Below are 24,975 nucleotides of genomic sequence, written 5' to 3' on the forward strand. Positions count from 1 at the left end.
CGTCAGACAATATCAGTTTGTCTGGTAGCAGAGCAACTAGTCAGCAGAGCTGTCGATACCTAAACCCTGTCAACAGCATGTCTTGTCTGGTAACCAAAAATACCCAAAACAAGTGTTTAAAAGTCAGCCAAGAAGTTGGCAGAGAAACACCAGTGAAGAGCAGAAGCAGGAGACAAAGAGATGATGGTAAAAAATTGAGCTTTATTGAGTTTATTGTACAATCTTAGTGGTGTATGTCTCAATGCACAAATTCATACCAAACTGATTCACAACAACATCCCAACTTGAGTTTCCATAAACATTCCCTCTTATTTCTTATTTATACAGACAAAACAATTCATGAAACCCCATAATCATGAGACTGAATAATAATGGAAATTTCTAAGCAAGAAAAATAAAAATCAAATATAGAAGCGTTATAAAAATGTTACATATATGATATATGATGAATATATGATAAATTGTTATAAATAAATAAATGAAGAATAAATTAATATTTAAAAAAAAAAAGTAAAACACAACACAAACGTCTGGTTGCTCTCTTGAAGCAAAAACACAGTTTGCATTTCAGGATCCTCAGACTTTTCAAGCTGTGTTCAATAAATATCTTTCGAATGTGTAAATGTAATCAGACCCAAAAGTAGTTTATTCATATTGCACTTTTAATATTACTGGTATTTCGGTTTCATATAAGAGAGTAGGCTCAGCATTTGGCATTTTCAATATCAATCATCTTTATAACCATCACTATTACAGGCACTTCAACAATTCAACAATAAAATCTTGAAAAAAATTATAGTTGCTAGCACACTCAAAACTAAAGAGATTGTCAGCGCCGTGTTCGAATCTTGACTTGAGGACCTTTCCAGATCCTGCCCCCTATCTCTCTCGCACTTCGCTTCCTGTAAATTCTGATCTGTCCTATCAAAATAAAGGCAAAAGTGTCAAAAATAAATCTTGACAAAAAATAAATAAATAAATAAATAAAGAGATTTAATTTGAAAAAGTGTAATGTGTTTCTAATATAAAGCTAACCATTAAGAAAATAAGTTGTCAATTTTACAAAATGCGATTGAAGATCGAACAGATTAAAGGTATTTGTGTCATTAGAAGCGTTTCACAGCACACAGTTTGTGTGGGGTTGGGTTCAGGGTGAAGCCAATGACTGGAGAGAGATCCAGATCATCTTCAGACACTCCTGGAGGAGGAGTAAATTGGAAATGCTGAAGAAGGAAGGTGAAGAACAGGAAGAGCTCCATCCTGGCCAAACTCTCTCCGAGACAAGCCCTGCGTCCTGAGAACAATGATAAGCAGAAGATCAACGAAAAGAACCTGCGATTGTACAATAATGAATTTGAATGCACCGCACCTGCAGAGAAAGGCATGAAGGCGTCCTTTTTGACAAACTGGCTCTGCTCATTTAGGAAGTGTCTTGGGTTGAAGCTGTCAGGAGTTTCCCACTCATTTTCATCCCTCAATACAGACACCAGTAGTGGCCACACACTGGTACCCTGCACAAATCAACACAAGAAAAGATCAATGATACATGATGCAAACACATAATTGAGAACAATGCATGCTCTTAGTGGAGCCAGACCTTCTTGATGAGGTATCCATTCAGGTGAACATCACAGGTGGTCTGATGGGGGATGCTTATGGGCGCTACGCTTGCAAATCTCTGGATTTCATGAATCACGGCATCTGTATATGGTAAGTTTATCCTGTCTTTCACCAAAGGCTGACGTTTACCGATCATTTTGTCAATCTCATCTTGAACCGCAGCTTTTGTGAATGAGAAGAACATTGATTAGATTACCAGAGCTACTTTAGGATGAATAAGTACTTTGTGGGCAAATGCCATTTGCGGTTGTACCTTGTATTTCAGGGTATTTGGCCATGAGCAGAAGACCCCAGCGCACTGTTGTAGCCGTAGTGTCAGTGCCAGCGGCAAACAGGTTATTAATTGTGCAATGGAGATTCTTCGAATGAAACGGAGTCGCCGATTTACTTGATCTCTGCACACATTAGGATGAAGAAAAAAACTGACATGTCAAAACACTGCAAATTAGATGGATTATAAACTTTAAAACTTCAAATGTACCTCCTCATCCTTTTGCTGTTGTATGAGGAAGGAGTCAGCGAATCCTCGTGGGCTCTGCGGATTCAGAGTCTCCTGAAGACTGGTTACAAATTCCTCACTTCGTTTACAGGCATCTCTGACGTTGCTCATGATACGTTTCTGATTCTTGACAAAACGACGAAGCCAAGGAAATGTGTTGTAGAGCTACAAACAAGTATAATGATAGTTTATCAATATACACTCTAAGGGTAAAAGCCTCTTTTAAATTTATTTGCATGGTCCCACTTTACATTAGGTGGCCTTAACTACTATGTACTTACATTTGAATTAATCATTTGGTACAATGTACTTATTGTGTACGTACATATTTTTACATTGTATTTATATTTTTAAAAAAACCTGTATGTAAGGTCAATTGTAAATCATTTCTGTAGTTACCACTGTTGAACTAACCCTTACACCCTAACCCAACCTAAAACCTACCCATACCACCAAACCTGTCCCTAACCTTACCCACATCTCACCTTAATAGAAGCAAAAGTGATTTGCAATGCAATGCGACTACATTAAGTACATTGTACTTATTTTTTAATGTAAGTACATAATAGTTAAGGACACCTAATATAAAGTGTGACCCCTTCAATGCAGCAAAATGTTTTTACATTATGGTGAATGGAGTGTTGTTTAATGTGAAAAACAAAGTAATTGAAAGTAGTTGAAATTAAGACAGCAACATGTGTATGAATACTTTTGCAAGACACTGTATATATACAAAAATGTATACAGTACATATTTTATTAAACACAACCTATAAATAAGTGATAGAAATGGAAATTGGAATCATTATTAATATCTTAACACATGCTTGGTTTATGAATTAATTGTGGATTGCATACTCAATTGTCTCCTTACTTGAATGGAGGCAGAACCAATCATAGTGACAGTCTGGTTAGCTTTTCTGACCATGTGATGTAACTTGGTGTTACTGTACTCAAATCTGTAACCGTAGACTATTGTCGCAATGATGTTTGAAACCGCAAGGTTCACAGCCTGAGTTGTGTCAAATGGTTTTCCTGCAGCGAGGAGAGAAAAACTTGAATTATGGATCAAGCTTCAAAGACAAATGTAGTGTTTGTTGATTGCTTAAATTAAATTGCTTTATTCATTCAACCACAATACTGTCTACCTTCAAACTTCTCAAGTTCCTCATTTAAATATTGCATTTCTTCAATGATAATCTCTTCGCTTCTTTTTCTGCCCATCCCAAAGTCTCGGAGGTTTGCGAGAGCAAAGCGTCTCATTTCCCTCCAGTTTTCACCATTGGAAAACACAATCCCTAAAGAGGTATAATTCTTTCATTAGTGGTAACCAAAGTGAAGAATGCTCCGCTTTCAAATACCTTTTTACTAAGTCCGAATGCATGGCATTAGCACAGCAAAATAACAGAAATGTATCTGCATACTTATCAGTGTAATGATCATTCAGACATATAGAATTCTTACCAAATCCATCATTGAAATCATGAAATATAGGTGTAATGTCTCTGTCTCCAAACTCCTCTGAAAGGTTCACTAACGCCTGCTTCACAGCCTTGTATCCTGTCAATACAACCACTTTTTTGGGGCCAAAGTGAACCGTGAAAACAGACCCATATTGTTTAGAGAGCTGTAAGATAAAAGATTTAAAAAAAAGCAAGAAGTCTTTTGAAATATTTGTACATTACATTTACATTTAGTAATATGTGATGTAAACATGTGATTACTGTGCTGGAACAGCTCTAAATGTACAATGTGGCATTAAACGAAATAAAAAAATATTTAACGATACATTGAATAAGACATCTATTTGCTAAACTAATTAATCTAATAGTCAAATATGGTTCATAGTCTTCTAGTTTGTTTCTCTACAGACTATTTTTAATATTTTTTTAAATGCAAAGAAGTACATTGGTAGTCGGTATTGGCAAGTACTAAAAAATAAATATTGATAAATAAATATCGATATTGTACATGTTCTGGAGAACAAAACCAGTCATTAGGGTCAATTTTCTGAAATTGAGATGTATACATCATCTGAAAGCTGAAAATAAATAAGCTTTCCATTATTCTATTGGTTTGTTAGGATAGGACAATATTTGGCTAACTATTTGAAAATCTGTAATCTGAGGGTGAAAAAAAATAAATTGAGAAAATTGCCTTTAAAGCTGTCCAAATGAGGTTTTTTAACCAATGCATAGTACTAATCAAAAATTAAGTTTTGATGTTTACGGTAGGACATTTACAAAATATCTTAATGAAACATGATCTTTACTTAATGATTTTTGGCATTTTAAAAAAAATATATATATCATTTTGACCCTTGCAATGTATTGTTGGCTATTGCTACAAATATACCAGTGCTACTTTTGACTGGTTTTGTGGTCCAGGGTCACATTTATTTCTAAACATACATTTACAGTTTAAATAGCGTGCTTATGTTGTACGGAGTATAATTTAAATAAACTGTTCAACTCTTACACATACTGTTTTTGCAATGTCTCTTGAAACGTTATTCAAATGAAGAGTTTATTGATGCAAAAGTCGAAGTTAGAGTGTGAATTGGTCCCCAAACTAAAGTGTGACCAAAGTATTTTACACAATGTAAATGTGAAAGATGTACAGAAGAAATACAAAAGAATACTGATAGAGATAAACTGTACTGTACATCTCAAAAAGGACAAAAGGGTGAACGTTTCACATTTCACTCATGATTCACTATTCTGCTACATTATGTTAGACATCTAAAACACTCTGCACTTATTTTTCTGCACTTTGCTGTCTCTAGTCACATTAAAGATTTCATTTTGACCATCTTAAAGTTTTACTCGCTCACCTCCCAAAGGCTCATGTAGGTTTTCTTGAGGTCGAGCATGTGCAGGTTTCCCAGCAGTGGCAGCGGTTTGGGTCCTGGAGGATATATTTTTCCCTCAACCTGAGAGCTGGAGCCGATGGAGAATAGAAAAATACCCAAAATCAACAGCAGAGCAGCAAATAAAGCACCTGTGATGGACACATGCATTAGAAGCGTTTCTGCTAAAGCCATAGTTACAGAAATCTATACAACATAAAGTATCCTTCAGCTTCCTTCAGTAATTTAGGTTTGCCGCGGATTGTACTTAAGTACTTGTGTCTTTTTCTTAAATACTTTGGAAGTAGCAGGAGGGGTCAAGAGGTAAAACAGAATGTCTTTCAGGCTTACCTTTCAAAATTAGGAAAACGTCATCATGCTTGTTACTGGTTAGCTTGTACAGAACATTTAGTGCTTTTGTGTACAATTAGTTATTGCACATTGTCTTTACCTGCACCATGCAACTTAAGTATTACTTCATCTTTAGCAATCTATGCTTTCGTAATTGTGGTTTCATTAGATTAAAGTTCTTTGTTTTAAAGTTTCCCATAACCATTAACCAAAAAAATTGCTCGGCATGATAACTAGCCAATGTGGCAATGGCACTGCAGCGCAGCACAGTCCACTGCTGAGATCTTGAGAGATTTAATGCTTTCTTTTATCTTCATATGATTTTATCCTTGGCTGTAGTTGTGTTTTTGCATGTGTCTTCTTTCTGTTCTTATCATTTCTCTTTCATTCAGTGATTCTGCTTGTTGACAACACCTGTTCATAATTAATGTCACTTTGTGTCTTGATTTTAATTTTTGGTTATTCACAGTTTCAGGTTTTAATATTGTTTTACACTAGACTTGTTAATTGACAGTCAAAAAATACAGGAAATACCTCTAAAATAAAAAGTGACTATAATTGTGGGGGTTTTTAAGTCATTAAATTACTGTATTACAAACACAGTATGCAACTGGGCCGTTTTTGGTTATAACATAGTAGTTCATACTGATGACGCTGATGGTAATGAAATTACAAGTATGTAACGTCCTGTAGTAAGTCATGAATTGGCCAAAAGTACCAATAAGTTACTTAAGCGGTACACTGTGTGTTAGCTGGGGTTACGTGTTGGGAAATGTGAGTTTGGACAGTGGTTGTCGAAATTTCTGTATCTTTGGGCGGTCACTCTGGCAGCCCCCTATAAATGCATGGAGGGCCAACAGTATCAAAAGGAGTAGCTCACATTTACTGTAATAACATTCACATTCCTGCCCAGCTGCAAAAAAACAGGCCTGTTCTTTGTTGGGAAAAAGGATAAGGGTCCCTGGCCATGCATTGATTACCGTAAACTTAATGAAATAACTGTAAAGTTCCACTACGCTCTGCCTCTGGTTCCATCAGCCCTAGAACAACTCAGAACGGTCGAACACTTCACCCAAACTCGACCTGCGTACAACCTAATCTGCATTCATAAGGGGAATGAATAGAAAACTGCTTTTTCAACTAACACTGGGCTCTATGAGTATTTGGTCTTTCTTTTCAGGCTGGTCAATAGTCCATCTGTCTTCCAGACGTTTATCAACGAAGTCTTCTGAGACATTTTGACCGGGGGATTATTGTTTAAGTAGATGATCTACTCAATCTTCACTTTGGCCCCCATTTTTCACCATCCTGACCCAAACCTCCCATTTGTAATGGAGATAGATGCCTCCAATTCAGGCATCGGGGCAATTCTCTCACAGTGTCACGGCACACCACCCAAAGTCTTTCCCTGTACGTACTATTGATGCCCTGCCCTACAAGTTCGATGCTTAACTATTAGGCCACGACTATCTGCATACTGCCAAGAGACTAAACCCCAGAAAGGCAAGATGGGCTCTCTTCATGAACTTGTGTCTTTTGGGTTACAAGTCCAACTCTTTAACCATTAGGCCACAACTATCAGCATACTGCCAAGAGACTGAATCCCAGACATGCGAGATGGGCCCTTTTCTCGAACCTGTGACCTTTGGCTTACAAGTCTTACTCTCTAACCATTAGGCCACGATATCTGCAGACTGCCAAGAGATTGCACCCCAGGCAGGCGAGATAGGTTCACTTCACAGTTACATATCATCCAGGCTCCAAGAACACTAAAGATGAGGCTCTCTCCCAACAGTTTGAGAACTCACAACATCCCAGTCAGATGAGCCAATTATACCCTCCACCAAGTTAGTTGCCCTTGTTCAGTGGCAATCCAGAATACTGAGGCTTAAGCATGCAATCCACCACTTCCTGATTGCCCTCTAATCCTTACTTATGCCCCAGCAGCATTTTGCAAGAGGGTTCTGCAGTTGGTATATGCCTCTCTTAGTTCTGGTCATCCAGGTATCACAGCAACTCTCCAATTCACTTGGGGTTCCATCACCAGAGTATTAACATTCCTCTCTGGACTTCATTTCTTAAAAGCCTTCTCGTAGATTATTCTAGTCTGCCTTCACCCTGTGCCTCTGCCTGTTGCCAGCTGTCGTCCCTTGCCTGTTTACACTACCTTTGTTTACGCACATGGTTCCCAACTCAGCTGACTCACTGTTACAAAAGCTCTCTAACTCTTTACTTTTTTCAATCTAATGACTATTAGTAGTTTAAATGTGGCTGTTAAGGTATAAATAATTGAGGACAGTGTTGTCATTACTTTTTTCAGGGCTGGTGCCAATGAAAATACTATTACAATCTATATAAAGTGAGGTGAACCTGACATCAGGTAATTAAAAAATCATGCATCTGGTAGCGGGATCCATTATTGTGTCTCCACAATCATTTGTCAGTGTAAAAATAAATGACCCAATAAAAATAAGTGACTCATTACAACATGACTAACTCCTCCCTCCATGATTCAGCAAAAAATGCGGAGGGAATTTTATTTTTTTATTTTTTTATTTTTTTATTTTTTTATTTTTTTATTTTTTTATTTTTTTTCTCCCTTAAAGCACTTGTTCACATTTGCTATGGCTTTAGTGGAGACACTTCTCATGCATGTGTCCACCACAGGAGCTTTATTCGCTGCTGTGCTGTTGTTTTTGGTTGTTTATCTCTTTGCAATCACCTCCAACTCTCCAAAAGATCCTCCAGGACCAAAACCACTGCCTCTCCTGGGGAACCTGCACCTACTAGACCTAAGACAACCTCATGTAAACCTCTGCCAAGTGAGTTTTGCTTTTCTGCTTTGACTTCAATAGTTCAGTCATTCTGTGGTATTTTCAAATTGAGTGTTCAGGATCTAAAAGCTTGTTTTGAAAATGAAATTTTTATTTACAGTGGTTCGATTAGATTGAACAGCTATTTTAATGTTGTTTTTCCAAACAAAAACATGCTATATGGGACTGATTAACTGGTCTGGTATGAGTTAACTAGTATTAAATGGCCAGTTAATAAATGTCAAAGTCAAGACCACATTTTTTTTAAAACAACAGGGTCAGCAAATGTTGGGTGATAAAAGCATGACTTTTTTCATTAGTTTCTCTGTTAAACGTGCATTTGCAAAGGGCACAAATTTATGCAATGCAAGTAAATTACCATAAAAGTAACATAATCATAGCAAAGAGAATCACAGCATAATTATATAAAATAATTATGAAAAACATTTCTCTCTGACAGCTGTCAAAACAATATGGCCCTGTTTTCACGGTGCACTTTGGCCCCAAAAAAGTGGTAGTTTTGTCAGGATACAAGACTGTTAAGCAAGCGCTATTGACTCTTTCAGAAGAGATTGGAGACAGAGATATTACACCCATATTCCATGATTTCAACAAGGGATATGGTAGGAAATGATTTACTTTAGATAATCATCCTGTATTGTGATATATAATAAATAATAATGGTGTTTTTTTTTTATTAAAAGTAGCATGGAATTACCACTGACTTACTGCATGTTGTTCTTGTTTATTCCTCTGTAGGGATTATTTTCTCAAATGAGTGAAAACTGGAGGGAAATGAGACGCTTTGCTCTCTCTAACCTACGAGATTTTGGAATGGGCGAAAGAGGAAGTGAACACAAAATCATTAAAGAAATACAATATTTAAAAGAAAGACTTGAGAAGTTTGAAGGTAAGACTGTAAAGCACAAGGACAAGATGTTAATAGAACTAAAAATGATATGAGTATTAACATCAGACTCTTGCAGGAAAACCATTTGAAACAACTCTGCCATGGCTGTTTCAAACATCATCTGTGCAATTGTCTACGGCAGCAGATTTGAGTACAGCAACCCTCAGTTACATGAAATGATCCAAAAAGGGCAAAAAGTCATGCAAATGGCTGGTTCAGTTTCAGTTCAGGTGCACAGACATTTATGAATATGCCCACAGATTCTTTATTTGTGCACTGAGAGCTTAATTTGTTTGTTATTCTTGGGAACATTAGATTTGAGTATTTTGAGCCAAACTGAAATACAGTTCAGTGGTACATTATCATCTGTGATTCCTATTGTTTGTAGCTCTACAACATGTATCCTTGGCTTCGCCCTTTTGTGATGAATCAAAAACGTATCGTCAACAGCCTCAGAGCTAATTTTGGAAAAAGAGACGAACACATAAAAGGTCTGAGAAAGACCTTGAACCCTCAGGATCCCAGAGGATTTGTCGATTCTTTCCTTATAAGACAGGAGAAAGCTGAGGTACTGTCCACTTTGAAATAGCAAAGCACACAAAGTAGCATCCTTTCCTGTCAGTTGTATGAAAATGACATTCTAGAATTAAAGTCATTCAGAAAAGCTAGAGAAAGGACACCAATTATGTAATGTAAAATGTTTGTGTGCCAGAAAAATTTAGTTTTTTAGTTACTAATGTCCTCAAGTGCTTTTCAAAAAACTCAAATAAATAATGCTTATTTTATATGTATTATTCTTTCATCTGGTACATTATAGTATCTCTGACACATTTTACCTGAGAACCGATTATGTCCGTATTTTTGTAGGCTGTTAAAAATTACAACTAGAGATGACGATGAATCATTCGTGAAATAATCATTTGCGTCATCTTGCTTTTTTTTTTCCAGTGAAACACACTGAATCGATATGAGATTTAGTTAGATTTGTTCAATAAGAATCATTTAAAAAGTTTTCAATATCAATTTTCCAGTCATATGGAGCCCCTAAAGGGACATAATGGTGGAAAAAGTTCAGGGTGGGAGGAAATTTTATTTAATTTTTCAAAACTTTTGCATTCCCTTGCAAAGATATTTGCTATCTCTCGCAAAACATTTTGAGTTCAGACAAACTCTTCTTGTTTACTTGGGCACAACCTAACACTTTTTGAATTTTGCGGTTTATGTAAATCCACTTGGGGTTCAGAGTACAATTTTCATCCACATTATTTTCGCACTTGTCTAGTACAAATATATCGCTTTGTTTCATATTTACAGTGTATATGTTTTTCGTTATTTAACTGAAAAGAAAGGAAGTGAAACGTGACAACATGCCCCGTAGGTGGGGTGCATTGAAACATCTGAGGGGCAAGTTGTAACACGACCATATGACAGCTTCAAATGTTATCTGATCGAACGAAAAACATATGCACAACAAACAAAAAAATTTTTTCAGTAAAATACATGTGTTAACTTTTTCAAATGAAGTAATGACGTTTTAAAAAAAAATAAAAATTATCTAATTTTGGAGTTTCCCCTCCCTCCACACACAGCTCTCATAGACGACCCACATAAACGAGCCAAAATGCTTTACATTTCTTAAAATAACATCTGAACATTAACCATTGATTGTCAGCCTTTATTCACCTGTTTCTTGTGGTTTCTTATCAAAATCCTTAGAAGTAAATAATGTAAATTACATCGCTAATGTCATAGAATAGCATATAGTTTAATAACAGCGGGGCATATTGTCACACAGTGTTACAACGTTCCCCATCTGCGCCACTGGAATATAATACAGGTTAGTGTCTTCTGCTGGTTTGCCAAGAAATAATAAAACTGATAAACTGATAAATAACAAATTGGAGATTTAAAATATTAGCAGTTTTGTCTAATTTTAAATGAATACTAAAAACTGAAATGAAAAGTTGACTTCAGCCAGAAATGTACTTTTACTATGGTAAAATAAATATTCAGCGATATCTTCAAAATGCTTTTGAATTTTGGCGCTTTTTTTTTCTGCAAAGTGTTGATATGGTAACTAGTAAATACTAGTAAATTTGGTTATGCTAGCGTGTGTAGAAATATTTAAACCACGTGTGTTACAATTAACCCCGTGTTAGGTTGTGCCCGCTCACCCCTACAGCTCTGTAGGTTCACAGAGTTCATAGAGTTTTATTTTGAACCTAGTCTTTCCCCCATACCTTATCTACCTTAAATAGATAACATAGGAATCATTACCCGTGTTCTATAATTCATTCTCTATTTATACCTATCTCTTTATTTATACACCTGTATATAGAGTAAATAGAGTAATGCACAAATCTGTAAATAAAACAGGCACACTAAGTGATTTATAATGTCCCAAATAAGCACTGACTGTATTTTTTATACTTAAGTCCAAGTTCAAATTAAACTCTAATACCTGCTCCAAGAGAGAACACAAAAAATGTGAAAAAAAAAAATTTCCTCCCACCCCATTTTTTTTTTTTTTTTTCACCACAATGTCCCTTTAGGGACTCCAAACATTCACGATAGATCAACTGTAATTTATAGGCATGATAATAAAAGCAATTTTTCCCCATGGAAATCATGTGAGGGCCGTTCACACCAAACGTGTTTTTAGTTTTTCCGCCTGTGCTGTTTTTTTTTTGCTAAGTAAACTTGCACTAATGTGGGTGTCTTTAATAGTGTCTGATTTTAGCGTTGCCTTCATCTCTTTCTAGTTTACTATCATCACTAACATCTTGCATATTGTCTCTAAAAGGCTTTAATATGAAAATATTTCTCACTGCTATAGAGCAATTGTTTTTTCCATATCTCACTTTTTTTGTCTTGGATGTTGTCGTTGTCATTTTTGCAGAAATCTGGCGAAACAAAGACTCTGTTCCATACAAAGAATCTAATTAATTCAGTTGTCAACCTTTTTTCTGCTGGTACGGATACTATGACAACCACAATAACCTGGACCCTCCTTCTAATGGCCAAATACTCTGAAATACAAGGTACAGCAACATTTGGCAATGTTAATGCAAGCATATGAGCAGATACACCTCATGTTAAAGAATAAGCATTAATGTTAAACTTCTAGTCGAAGGATGACACTTAATTACATTTTCTTAAAAAAAAAATAGCATTCTATTTTAGGCCTTATTATATTGTGAATAAAATCATAAATGAAGGGGCTAAAGGTACTCTGCATGTACTTTTATATAAAAAGAAAAAAATTGTGATGCATTGTAAATTTTTACCAAAAGCCAAGGTTCAGGAGGAGATTGGCCAAGTGATCGGTGGACGTCAGCCAGTGGCAGAAGACAGGAAGAACTTACCATATACAGATGCTGTGATCCATGAAGCACAAAGGATGGCCAACATATTTCCCACAAATCTCCCCCATAAGATCACTTGTGACATTCACTTCAATGGGTACTTCATCAAGAAGGTCTGGCTAAAATCAGAAAATAAATGAGTGATTGATTTATAGTCATTCCTCTTATGCAGCACCACTTAAATGAATTGTTTCTTTAAAAGAACAGGCCAGGTGTGTTTCTTCCTGTATTTAATGAGGACATGGCAATGTACTGCATTTCAACATTTATCAATACTTAATGATGTTGTGATGTTTTGTGCAGGGTACCACTGTTGTAACTTTATTAACAACCGTACTGAGGGATGAAAATGAGTGGGAAACCCCTAACAGCTTCAACCCAGGACACTTCCTAAATAAGCAGGGCCAGTTTGTCAAAAAGGATGCCTTCATGCCCTTCTCTGCAGGTGTGGTGGACTTTGGATTTACTACTTACTAAATTATTCCCTCAGAGGTGCTTTTTGTTATTTTTCTCTTCTTTTCCAGGCCGCAGGTCTTGTCTTGGAGAGAGTTTGGCCAGAATGGAGCTCTTTTTGATAATCACCTCTCTTCTTCAGCATTTCCGCTTCACTCCTCCTCCAGGAGTGTCTGAAGATGATCTGGATCTCACACCAGCAGTTGGACTCCCACTGACCCCGGCCCCACACAAACTGTGTGCGGTCAAACGCTTGCTATAACATGCTGCTGTATGATGTCAAATTGTTGTATTGATTTTACTTTTACAGGGAAATAGAATCACCGTTCATACATTTTCATGCTAATGTAAACAATGTGACTTCAATCATGGAAATGAATATTAAAATTTAGCGATACTTGCAGGTGTTAGTCATATAATTAGAATATCTTCAAAAAGTTGATTTATTTCACTAATTCCATTCAAGAAGTGAAACTTGTATAATGTATACATTCAATCCACACCGACTGATATATTTCAAGTGTTTATTTCTTTTAATTTTGATGATTATAACTGACAACTAATGAAAACCCCAATTCAGTATCTCAGAAAATTTGAATATTACTTAAGACCAATACAAAGAAAGGATTTTTAGAAATCTTGGACAACTGAAAAGTATGAACATGAAAAATATAAGCATGTACAGCACTCAATACTCAGTTGGGGCTCATTTTGCCTGAATTACTGCAGCAATGCGGTGTGGCATGGAGTCGATCAGTCTGTGGCCTTCAGCTCTTCTGCATTGTTGGGTCTGGCATATGCATCTTCCTCTTCACAATACCCCATAGATTTTCTATGGGGTTAAGGTCAGGGGAGTTTGCTGGCCAATTAACAACAGGGATATCATGGTACTGGTATATTTGGCACTGTGTACAAGTGCCAAGTCCTGTTGGAAAATGAAATCTGCATCTCCATAAAGTTGGTCAACAGCAGGAAGCATGAAGTGCTCTAAAACATCCTGATATACTGCGTTGACCTTGGACCTCAGAAAATACAGTGGACCAACCATAGATATATATACGTAGATACCCCATTGGACCGCTCCAAGCACGTAGATGCGTCCGTTTAAAGGCCCGTTTAAAGGCTTACGTTTAAAGGCCCATAGAAACAGTCAGTAATGAGGCACCTACGTATATATATCTATGGGACCAACACCAGCAGATGACATGGCGCCCCAAACCATCAGCGACTGTGGAAACTTTACACTGGACCTCAAGCAACGTGGATTCCTCTCTTCCTCCAGACTCTGGGACCCTGATTTCCAAAGGAAATGCAAAATTTACTTTCATCAGAGACCATAACTTTGGACCACTCAGCAGCAGTCCAGTCCTTTTTGTCTTTAGCCCAGGTGAGACGCTTCTGATGCTGTCTGTTGTTCAAGAGTGGCTTGACACAAGGAATGCGATAGCTGAAACCCATGTCTTGTATACATCTGTGTGTAGTGGTTCTTGAAGCACTGACTCCAGCTGCAGTCCACTCTTTGTGAATCTCCCCCACATTTTTGAATGGGTTTTGTTTCACAATTCTCTTCAGGGTGCGGTTATCCCTATTGCTTGTACACTTTTTTCTACCAAATCGTTTCCTTCCCTTCGCCTCTCTATTAATGTGCTTGGACACAGAGCTCTGTGAACAGCCAGCCTCTTTTGCAATGACCTTTTGTGTCTTGCCCTCCTTGTGCAAGGTGTCAATGGTCGTCTTTGGACAACTGTCAAATCAGCAGTCTTCCCCTATACAGAACTGGGGTGCTTCTCAATATCCCTCCTCTGTCCTCCATCCTATGACCCGGAAACCGATCGAGCTCAGCCATCTTATAGGACAGGGGTCCCCAAACTTTTTTCTGAGAGGGCCACATAATTTTCATTTCTTTAATGGGGGGCCGGGTCGGTTTACAAAAAAAAATTCCATGGGCCGGACTGACTACTATTATTATTATTATTTTATTATGATTTTACCTGTATTTTTTATACCTTTTAATGCTAGAATAGTTTATTATTTTGTTATGCACCACGCAGACAAATGATTTTTTTTTTTTTTTTCAAAAGATATACAGGTGCATCTCAAAGTAGAATGTCATGGAAAAGTTCATTTATTTCAGTAATTCAACTCAAATTGTGAAACTAATTTAATGCACACAGACTGAAGTAGTTTAAGTCTTTGGTTCTTTTAATTTTGATGATTTGGCTCACATTTCACAAAAACCCACCAATTCGCTATCTCAACAAATTAGAACATGGTGACATTCCAATCAGCTAATCAACTCAAAACACCTGCAAAGGTTTCCGTCAAGCTGTCAAAATGGTTTCTCAGTTTGGTTCACTATGCTACACAATCATGGGGAAGACTGCTGATCTGACAGTTGTCCAGAAGACAATCATTGACACCCTTCACAAGAAGGATAAGCCACAAATATTCATTGCCAAAGAAGCTGACTGTTCACAGAGTGCTGTATCCAAGCATGTTAACAGAAAGTTGAGTGGAAGGAAAAAGTGTAGAAGAAAAACACCAACCTTGAGAACCGCAGCCTTGAGAGGCTTGTCAAGCAAAATCGATTCAAGAATTCGGGTGAACTTCACAAGGAATGGACTGAGGCTGGGGTCAAGGCATCAAGAGCCACCACACACAGACATATCAAGCAATTTGTCTAGAGCTGTCGTATTCCTCTTGTTAAGCCACTCCTGAACCACAGACAACATCAGAGGCGTCTTACCTGGGCTAAGGAAAAGAATAAATGGACTGTTGCCCAGTGGTCCAAAGTCCTCTTTTCAGATGAGAGCAAGTTTTGTATTTTATTTGGAAATCAAAAACACTGAAGTCCAGTGTTACGTTTCCACAGTCTGTGATAATTTGGGGTGCAATGTCATCTGCTGGTGTTGGTCCACTGTGTTTTTTGAATCACACGTCAAATACCTCAAATGCTATTGAGTCATTTTGTCATCACTCTGTATTTTCTAGCTGCCTCTTGCATCACCTCTTCGATTGCGATGACACATTACGTTGAATGTACCATTCTGTTGGTGAATTTAACAAATAATTGGCTATGTTAATAACTAAGGGAAATTTTAGTTTGAAAGCCAACCTTTATTATCAAATACCGACATGATATAATTAAAACATATTTAAAATTACATTTTCAAAATATATCTCTGGCATTGTTCAGAGGGCCAGTCCAAATGTGGGGACGGGCCGCATCTGGCCCCCGGGCCTTAGTTTGGGGACCCCTGTTGTAGGACATCTCAATTCTTTAATTGCACCGTGAGGAGGCGAGGAGTGAGGAGGCTTTCCTGAGGAGTCTTGAGCGAGGATATACGGGTGTATCTTATGCGGAAGTGTTTTATAAACTAAATGTGACGCACTCCTCCCCCTTCAGATATGTTGTAATAATTTACATTTATATTCTACCTTTGCAGTGTAAATAATGTCATATATTTAAATAGGGCATCTTGCTTTGTTAATAATTATTATGAATGCCTTAAATAACGAACTTTAACAACATATGGGCAGATCCCTTTAGCGCAGCTGATGACGCTTTGAAGTGACGCTTGAGTGGTCAAGAATATTCCAATGTTCCTCCTTTGATTCTTCCGTCCTCATTTCCTTTCCTTAAATCCTTCCCTCGTATCCTATGGGGGTGGAGCCAAGACGCGAGGAAAGGAAGCAAGGAAAGGAAACGAGGATGCAAAAATAAGAAATGAAAAGCACCTCTGGACTGAGAGACCATTTAAAGGCCTTTGCAGGCGTTTTGAGTTAATTAGCTGATTAGAGTGTGGCACCAGGTGTCTTCAATACTGAACCTTTTCACAATATTCTAATTTTCTGAGATACTGAATTGGGGTTTTCATTAGTTGTCAGTTATAATCATCTAAATTAAAAGAAATAAACACTTGAAATATATCAGTCTGTGTGGATGAATGTATACATTATACAAGTTTCACTTCTTGAACGGAATTAGTGAAATAAATCAACTTTTTGAAGATATTCTAATTATATGACCAGCACCTGTATATTCACATGCTAGTCAGTTTATATGTGACCTGATCTGGTGAAATGAGTTGAAAGTCACAACGTTTTATTTTAAGATACAGGCCAATAATGTGGAAAAACACAACAAATATCTTTTTTTTTTTTATTAGTTAATTTCAAAGAACAGACATTCAAAAATAATCTCCCATAGTTTTGTTGTCCAGATAATTGAGTAAAGGTATTTAAATGACTATTAAAGTTGACTTAAAGTTTTACTAAATTTGCTGGAAATGAAAATTGCTTTTCTCAACTCCTCTTCTGAGCATTTCTCTTTATTTCTGGTATCCCCTAAAACGTCACTATCTCTGTACAAAACCAATCAAAAAGCTTAGAAATGTACACAAACAGTGACATAAACCCTGATCATTTGTCAATGGGAAGCACTGCTCCGACTGACTGGCATGCGATTGGTCCAGCCATCCTCCTGCCAGACTAGCAGCACTCTGTGTAAACAAGACAATAAAGACAATAAAGTTGACTTTGACTTTGACTTTGAAGCGAGTGAGAGTCAGGCTAAGGCTAGTCAGTGATTTGTTTGGATCTGATGCCAGAGGTCCTTTGGATGCAGAAACAGAGCATGAATTTGTCACCCCTGTGGAAGAGGATAACGATGATGATGAAAATGTTGAGCAGCCTGTGACAGATGTTGGGGAAGTTAATAGGGTCATGTCTAGTTGTGAAGCAGTGTGTGTGGGAACAGTTGGCAGTGATCGAGATGACGAGTTAGCCAAAATACATGTAAAGGTTGTAAACTCAACAATGGAGAGCCGTGTTTTCTGTCATTTGATGACAGACACGCTTTCTCTCTGTGACTGCGTGTACATGTACGTGTATGTACAGTTTTATTCAAATAAATACTTTAAAATAATTTGAGCTTGAGCCTGGTTTAATAGCATTTATTTATATACAGTAATTATATATATATATATCAGACCTGCAAACGCATCAGAGAAAAAAAGGCGACAGTGAGGGGGGTGGGGGGGGACTCAAGTAAGTGTTAGGCGCATGACACTAAAATAAGAAAACAACAAAAGAACCAAAACACAAATTATGTTATACTGAAAAACTTTTATTTTTTCCTTCTTAGCCTGGACAAGGGTTTCACAAACACACATGCATGCAAACGCCATGGAGGGAAACTGAAGAACATTCATTTTCATTAATGAAAAACATACTGAAAAATAGTATGTTTTACTGAAAAACATTCTTTTCTTTTTTTTCTTCTTCTTCTTAGCCTGGACAAGGGTTTCACAAGCTCACTTTCGTTGTTTGGCCGCATGCCTCCTTCTGGCCAGAGCCTCCTCTTCTGCCTTAATTCTTCTTGCTGCGGCAGCGCTTGAGAATGGCTGGCAGTCGAACACCCTCCGTCTCTCCATCTCCTTCAAGGCTGCTTGCTTTCTTAAAGCTTTGTCCTTACTTCCAGCCGACATCTTGAGATCCACTGGCCCATACTTTGTTTTCTCTATTGCACATTCTACTGTAGTCTTCTTTTGAGTCAGCATGGTGTGTTTCACAGTTTGGATGGCACTCATAGTGCTGATGCTCATGCTGCCACTTTTTGAGTCAATGATTTCTGACATGTAACTGAAAGATGACTCAATCAGTGGCCCATGGAACACAGATAATGCTGTCTGTGCTGTTTTGGTGAGTGCAGGGTACCTTCTTGTATCAGAAACATCTGCCTACAAGCTGACAGCATCTTCTCCATCAGTGAATGTTGGCAGGCTCTGGTCCACACCATACTGGAGAATCTAAGGCAAGATAAGAACTATTTAATTATCCCACCAGGGACATTTAACCTCCACAGAAGCAAGATATATGGTTAAAAATTAAACAACAACAGTAAACATCAAAAGCATCCATACACACACTCACAAGACTCACAAACACATTACATACTAATAATAGGGACGTGCATTATTCAGCTAACCTCTTGCTGAACATCCACATCAGGATAAGTTATTCAATCTCATCGAACCAGGGACTGATTGGTGTTTTCAAGATATAAAGCCACTCTAATTCTGAGCTGCCCTGGGTGGGATTTAACATGAATATTCATTACAACGCTGTAGCACGCAATGCAATGCAAAGATTTCAAATGACAGCTTTGGATGCAAAATGTAGCCCTTTATTATACAGAAATTTGCTGTCGGCGAGTTTGGTGCATTTGCTTTGCACGTTCGCCAGATTCTAAATAGACATTGTTTACAAGTAATGCGGTGCATCCAACGCAACAAGATGTCAAATTGCTTTATTATCACTGTATTACTCTCGCATCAGCTGTTGTCTAAATAGTCACATCTACCCACATCAACACATCAAAAACGCTTTAAAAGTAGGGCTACGCTTGGGCTGCATCCAGCTGACTTGAATGACTATTGCGCACACGACAACCTCCATAACGTGTCGTTAATCAGGGTAGCTCAGAATTGGAGTAGTAGCCAGAACTCAGGGCAGAGCACCTGGCTTAAGTTAGGGGCTAATGATAAGGTTTCAACCTAAGTTGGCTATCTGAAATACTATATACTTACGTAGCAAGCTAAATGGTTAACTTTAGTTAGCAAGATGGTCAGACAATGCAGGAATTAACATTACAACTAGCTAATAATGTTAGATGGCTAGAAAATTTGCTATCTTGCTAACAGAAATTCCAGCATTGGATCTGCTTGTATTGCTTGCTATTAAGCATTTTGCTCGAAGCATAGGCTAACTGTATGAAAAAAAAAAAAAAAAAAAAAACGCTAGTTGACGTTATTTGACTTAAGCAAACAAATATCTGTTGTTTAGCTCCAAAAATACTGACTTAACTTGAATTCAATTTCCATCAGAGTTTCCACATTAGCTCAGGTGTCTCCTGACAGGCGTGAACACAGATGGCACGGCAGTGTGTTTCAAGATCCTGAGTAAAATGCTGAGATTCTGATTGGTCCAGAAAAAATTTAATTTATAAGAATTGTCCAATAATGGCCTACATGGCACGCAAGCCCACCCCCACCTCCCTCTCTTGACAGGCGCGAGCTCAATTAAGATCGGCGCAGATGTCAATTAATCCAACCCCCCCCCGCCCAAAAAAAAACTCTCCGGTTCTACATGAGTCACGTGAATGACCCAATTGACAATGAAAATGCCGATTGTCGCCGAAAAGCGACAAGTTTGCAGGTATGATTCATTGATGCCAATAAAGAACCTTTATTTTTAAGAGTGTTGGAAGTGTGACCTTGTTTATTAGGGTATATAGGTTTGACACTGTATTGAGCAGATTCTCCTCATGGAAATGTGAATCTTTTTCTCTAGATTCCTGTAAGAAACACGAACACATTCTTCATCCTCAGGATGAGACTAAAAAAAGAGATATAAATAAATAGATAATTCAATTCTGAAAACCAAACACCAGCGAGTAAAGTTTAAGCTATTGCTGGCTAAAAATGAAGCAATCCTTTACTTGTAAGCTTTCTTTTTGGATGAGGAAGGAGTCGATTAATCCTCTGCTGTCAAGCGGATTCAAAGTCTCCTGTAAGACTTTTACCAGCCCCTTTATTTCTCTTTTGTTGCTCTCCACATTTTCCATCATCAATCTCCACGTCTTCATCCATGGACCAAGAAATGGACACATGTTGTAGATCTGCAGGTGGAGACACACAACATATTTAAAATGCATCTGTTGTTCTGAATTAAAGACCAGAGCCCAAACTATTTTAAACTGTGCTTGAGCGTGTGACTTAACTGTATCTACAGCATTTTTGGCCATTTTCTCATATTTTCAAATCTGAATAGTCCTGTATGATTGCCTCTCATTTTAAACACCATATCATACTTACATTATATTTAGGTTTTTCACTGGCACAGTTTCAAAATGCACAGCAGCGCCAGAGTGTTCAATTCATGAATTGCTTATCACTCTTAAAGGAATAGTTCACCCAAAAATGAAAATTCTGTCATTAATTGCTCACCCTCATGTCTTTTCAAATCCGTAAGACCTTTGTTCATCTTTGGAACACAAGTTAAGTTGTTGAATAAAGTTGTTATTTTTGTTTTCTCATTCTCATAGCTTCAAAACAGTAAGGTTGAACCACTAATGTCACATGGACCATTCTAACAAAGTCCTTACTACCTTTCTGGGCCTTGAACATACATTGAGTTGCTGTCCATGCAGGGTCAAAAAGCACTCGAATTTCACACAGAAACAAAGCACAGAAAACAATTTCACTTATTGCCTTTAAGCAAAGTGCTCCAGTTTCCCAGTGTTTTCACATTCTTTCAATTCCACATCCGTTTCATGTTACCATATAAATCCTGCTGTCACTTTACAGAACAAGAGCAACTGAAGTCATGTGATCAACAAATTTCCTTTTGCCAATTTAAAGTCAATTTTCTCAATATTTAGATTTTTTTTTAACCCTCAGATTCCAAATTTTGTATCTCAGCCAGGTATTGTCCTGTCCTAACAAACCACACATCAAATAAAAACACTGGCGACTACCTGTATCGCAGCAGAACCAATCATACGGATGTTCTGGTTTGACCGCTCCACCATGCCATGAAATACTGGGTCCTCATATTCAAACCGTTTCCCATAAACAATAGCCGAGATGATATTGGAGACGGCATAATTCACCGGTTTGAGCGTATCAAATGGATTTCCTGCAATACATGTGCAAACAGAGAAGAAGTGTGGACTAATTAATGGAGAAGTTCACTTCAGAATAAAAGAATCCTGACAATTTATTCAATTTTTGAGAAAAACATTCCAGGATTTCTCTTCATATAGTGGTGGCCAATGGTTTGAAGGTCCAAATTGCCATTTCAGTGCAGCTTCGAAGGACTCTACACGATCCCCAATGAAAGGATCCCAGGCATAAGGGTCTTATCTAGCGAAACAATCTGTCATTTTCTAAAAAAATAAAATAAATTTGTATACTTTTTAACTACTAATGCTCATCTGCTCAATGCGCAGTTAATTCTTCATCTGTTTACTTTGGTTCAAAAAGGTAGAGTAGGGCGAAAAACTCAAATTTTCTCCTGCAACTTCAACATCATTGTTTTACCTTTTTTGTAAAGGCCGTTTGACTTTCTTGGCATGTTCGCTTTGTAAACACTGGGTCCACCTATGTCAATGTGCAATAATCGTTTTGCTAGATAAGACCCTTATTTCTTACCTGGGATCGTGTAGAGCCCTTTGAAGCTACATTGAAACTCCAATTTGGACCTTCAACCCGCTGATCCTCAGTGAAGTCCACTATATGGAGAAAAATCCTGGAATGTTTTCCTAAAATTTCCTTTTAATTTCTTTTCGACTGAAGAAAGACATAAACATCTTGGATGACTTGGAAGTGGAAAATGTTTATTCTGGAAGTCAACTTCTTTAATATTTGGACAAATGTGCCTTGAATCTACCTTAAAACTTCTCAATCACATCACGCAGATAGCGCGTCTCATCCACTATTTTCTCTTCGCTCAGTTTCTTGCCCATTCCAAAGTCCCGAAGAGTTGAAAGAGCAAATCTTCTCATCGTCTTCCAGCTGTCGCCATTAGCAAATACGATTCCTGTTGAGAAACATGGGTTGTATTCATAAATCACTATTTTTCTGATTTAGTCCACAAAAACATTTCTTGTTTTGCTGCTCTGTGCCACAATGGAACACTTAGCTTTTCTTTCTTTGCGGTCAGTGATTAAGCTAAAGCGCCAGGAGTGATGCAGTAGTGCACATTATGCTGTTCATGTCATGTCAAGCTTATGTTTTACCGAATCCATCATTGATGTCCTGGGATATGGGGGAAATGTCTCTTTCCCCAAATTCTTCCGCCTGGTTCACAAGTGCTTGTTTAACTGCCTTGTATCCTGCCAGAACCACAACCTTCTTGGATCCAAAATACACTGTGAACACTGACCCATATTTCTTTGAAAACTGTAAAACAAATATACACAAAACACTCATACATTAATTTGTCACTAGTATCAACTGATATGAGAACAAACAAACAACCTGGAGAGTAGAACTTAAAATAGGTGACAAAGTTTCTAAACAATTTAAAATCCACAAAGCAATATTAAATATCTGTTCCGATTTTGTCACACCTTGATAAAGTGTTATTAACCACCCAGCCAAATTTGCAAGATTTAAAAAAAAAGCCTAGTAAATAAAATAAGTCATCAACATCAGAGTAATTAAAATGCTGGCAGAAACCATGTGAAAGCCGCCGTCTCTCTCAACTGTCAAATACAAATACATTTAAATAAGGTGACCGAGCTGTTTTGTAAATGATTGCAGGTACACTCTTAAAAATGAAGGTGCTTCACGATGCCATAGAAGAACCATTTTTGTCTAAATGGTTCCATAAAGAACCTTTAACATCTGAAGAACCTCTCTGTTTCACAAAAGGTTCTTTGTGGCGAAAGAAGCTTCTTCAGATTATAAAAAGGTAAGAAAGAGATGGTTCTTTAAAGAACCTTTGACTGAATGGTTCTTTGTGGAACCAAAAATGGTTCTTCTATGGCACCAGTGTGAAGAACCTTTTAAAGCACCTTTATTTATGAGGGAGTGTAATATATCCATTACCTGATGAAGGCATAGCTTGCAAACTGTAGACTGTAGGTAATGACAGTAACTTACAATTAAGTGGGCGAACCACTAAAGGCCGGTTCACACCAAGAACGATAACTATAAATTAGGGCTGGGACACGATTAATCGCGATTAATCGCATCCAAAATAAAAGTTTATGTTAACATACTAAATGTGTGTTTACTGTGTATATTTATTATGTATATATAAATACACACACAAACATGTATATTAAAGAAAACTGAAAATAAAAATTCAATTAAAATAAATAAAATATTTATAATTCTATATATAATCTAAATTAAATACAAATATAACTATCCACACATATAAGTATTTTTTAAAGGCTATACATGTATGTGTGTGTATTTATATATACATAATAAATATACACAGTAAACACACATTTAGTATGTTAACATAAACTTTTATTTTGGATGCGATTAATCGCGATTAATCGTGTCCCAGCCCTACTATAAATACAATAACTATATTTGCATCCACACCAGTGAATAACTGTCTGTGTTTGTTGCATTTACACGACTTCAACCAGTAGATGTCCTCAGCACGCACGTTTTGAGTGCATAAACAGTGAATCTAGTGTAAACTATGTGATCTCTAAAGTAGTTAATATAGTGCAATAAAAAAATAGGTACTCTTTTCTATTGCAACTTCAAAGGAGGCAAGACAATGCTGTCCAAACTATTGCTGAATTCCTGAGGTAATTTTATGTTTTATATTACTCCGTTTGCTGTGCAATGTCTGTTTACTTCTCTACAATGTTGCCTGCTATTTCAAATGCGCAAGCCCTTTACATTTAAATAAAGTCCAATTAGCTTTCAGTGTACTTTGTTCATCAGCTGTAAAAAAAAAAAAATAGTTCTGAAAGTGATCCCAACAATATAGTTCCCCTGTATCGTAATTGTTATAGCTCTGGTGTGAACTCTGCTATTCTCGATTTTTAGAATGTTATCTTTATCGATATCGTTATCGTTCTTGGTGTGAACGGGCATTAATACACTCAGTTTTGGAGTGGAGTTTCAACCCTGCTTCAACACACAAACCATGTGGTTTTCAAATAAGCCAAACTCTGCAGAGCTGCAGCCTTCCAGGAACTAAGTTTGTCACCTGTGCTCTAGTTATTATAGTGTTAAAGGAGGGTGCACGCTCATTCCTGAACACAGAGATGTGTGTACAATACCAACATATATAATGTGTTTAGAAATAATTCTCTGAATTGCCTTTACACAGACTTTAAAGTATGACTTTAAATGCAAACTTATTTTTGGTCCACAGAGAAGCCGATCATATATACTACCAGTCAAAAGTTTAAAGTTTTTAAACAGTAAGATTTTAAATGTTTTTTTTTTTTGCTTTTTTTTTTTTTACGTAGTCTCTTCTGCTCACCAAGCCTGCATTTATTGGATTGCATTGTGAAATTATTCATACCCCGTTCATTTTTTTCAAATTTTGTTATGTCGCTGCCTTATGTTAAAC

The 24,975-nt window shown here is 37.2% G+C and overlaps 2 protein-coding genes and 2 pseudogenes across 2 annotated transcripts in view; 1 reads left to right on the top strand and 3 right to left on the bottom strand.

Moving 5' to 3' along the window:
• LOC141332094 (cytochrome P450 2K1-like) overlaps positions 1 to 24,975 on the bottom strand; it is a 393,810-nt gene that overhangs the window by 318,704 nt on the left and 50,131 nt on the right. The window lies entirely within an intron of this gene.
• Positions 1,089 to 5,161, bottom strand: LOC141332085 (cytochrome P450 2K6-like). Its single transcript, XM_073837180.1, has 9 exons — positions 4,952 to 5,161; positions 3,583 to 3,745; positions 3,267 to 3,416; positions 2,993 to 3,153; positions 2,102 to 2,284; positions 1,874 to 2,015; positions 1,598 to 1,782; positions 1,370 to 1,511; positions 1,089 to 1,294 (listed from the first exon to the last, which is right to left on the bottom strand). The coding sequence occupies exons 1-9, from the start codon at positions 5,159 to 5,161 to the stop codon at positions 1,107 to 1,109; spliced, it is 1,524 nt and encodes a 507-aa protein (XP_073693281.1). The 3' UTR covers positions 1,089 to 1,106.
• On the top strand, positions 7,942 to 13,261 carry LOC141332049 (cytochrome P450 2K6-like; annotated as a pseudogene).
• LOC141342228 (cytochrome P450 2K4-like) lies at positions 18,174 to 24,491 on the bottom strand (annotated as a pseudogene).

This window comes from Garra rufa, chromosome 1 (genome assembly GCF_049309525.1).
Source record: "Garra rufa chromosome 1, GarRuf1.0, whole genome shotgun sequence".
NCBI classification, from domain to species: domain Eukaryota; kingdom Metazoa; phylum Chordata; class Actinopteri; order Cypriniformes; family Cyprinidae; genus Garra; species Garra rufa.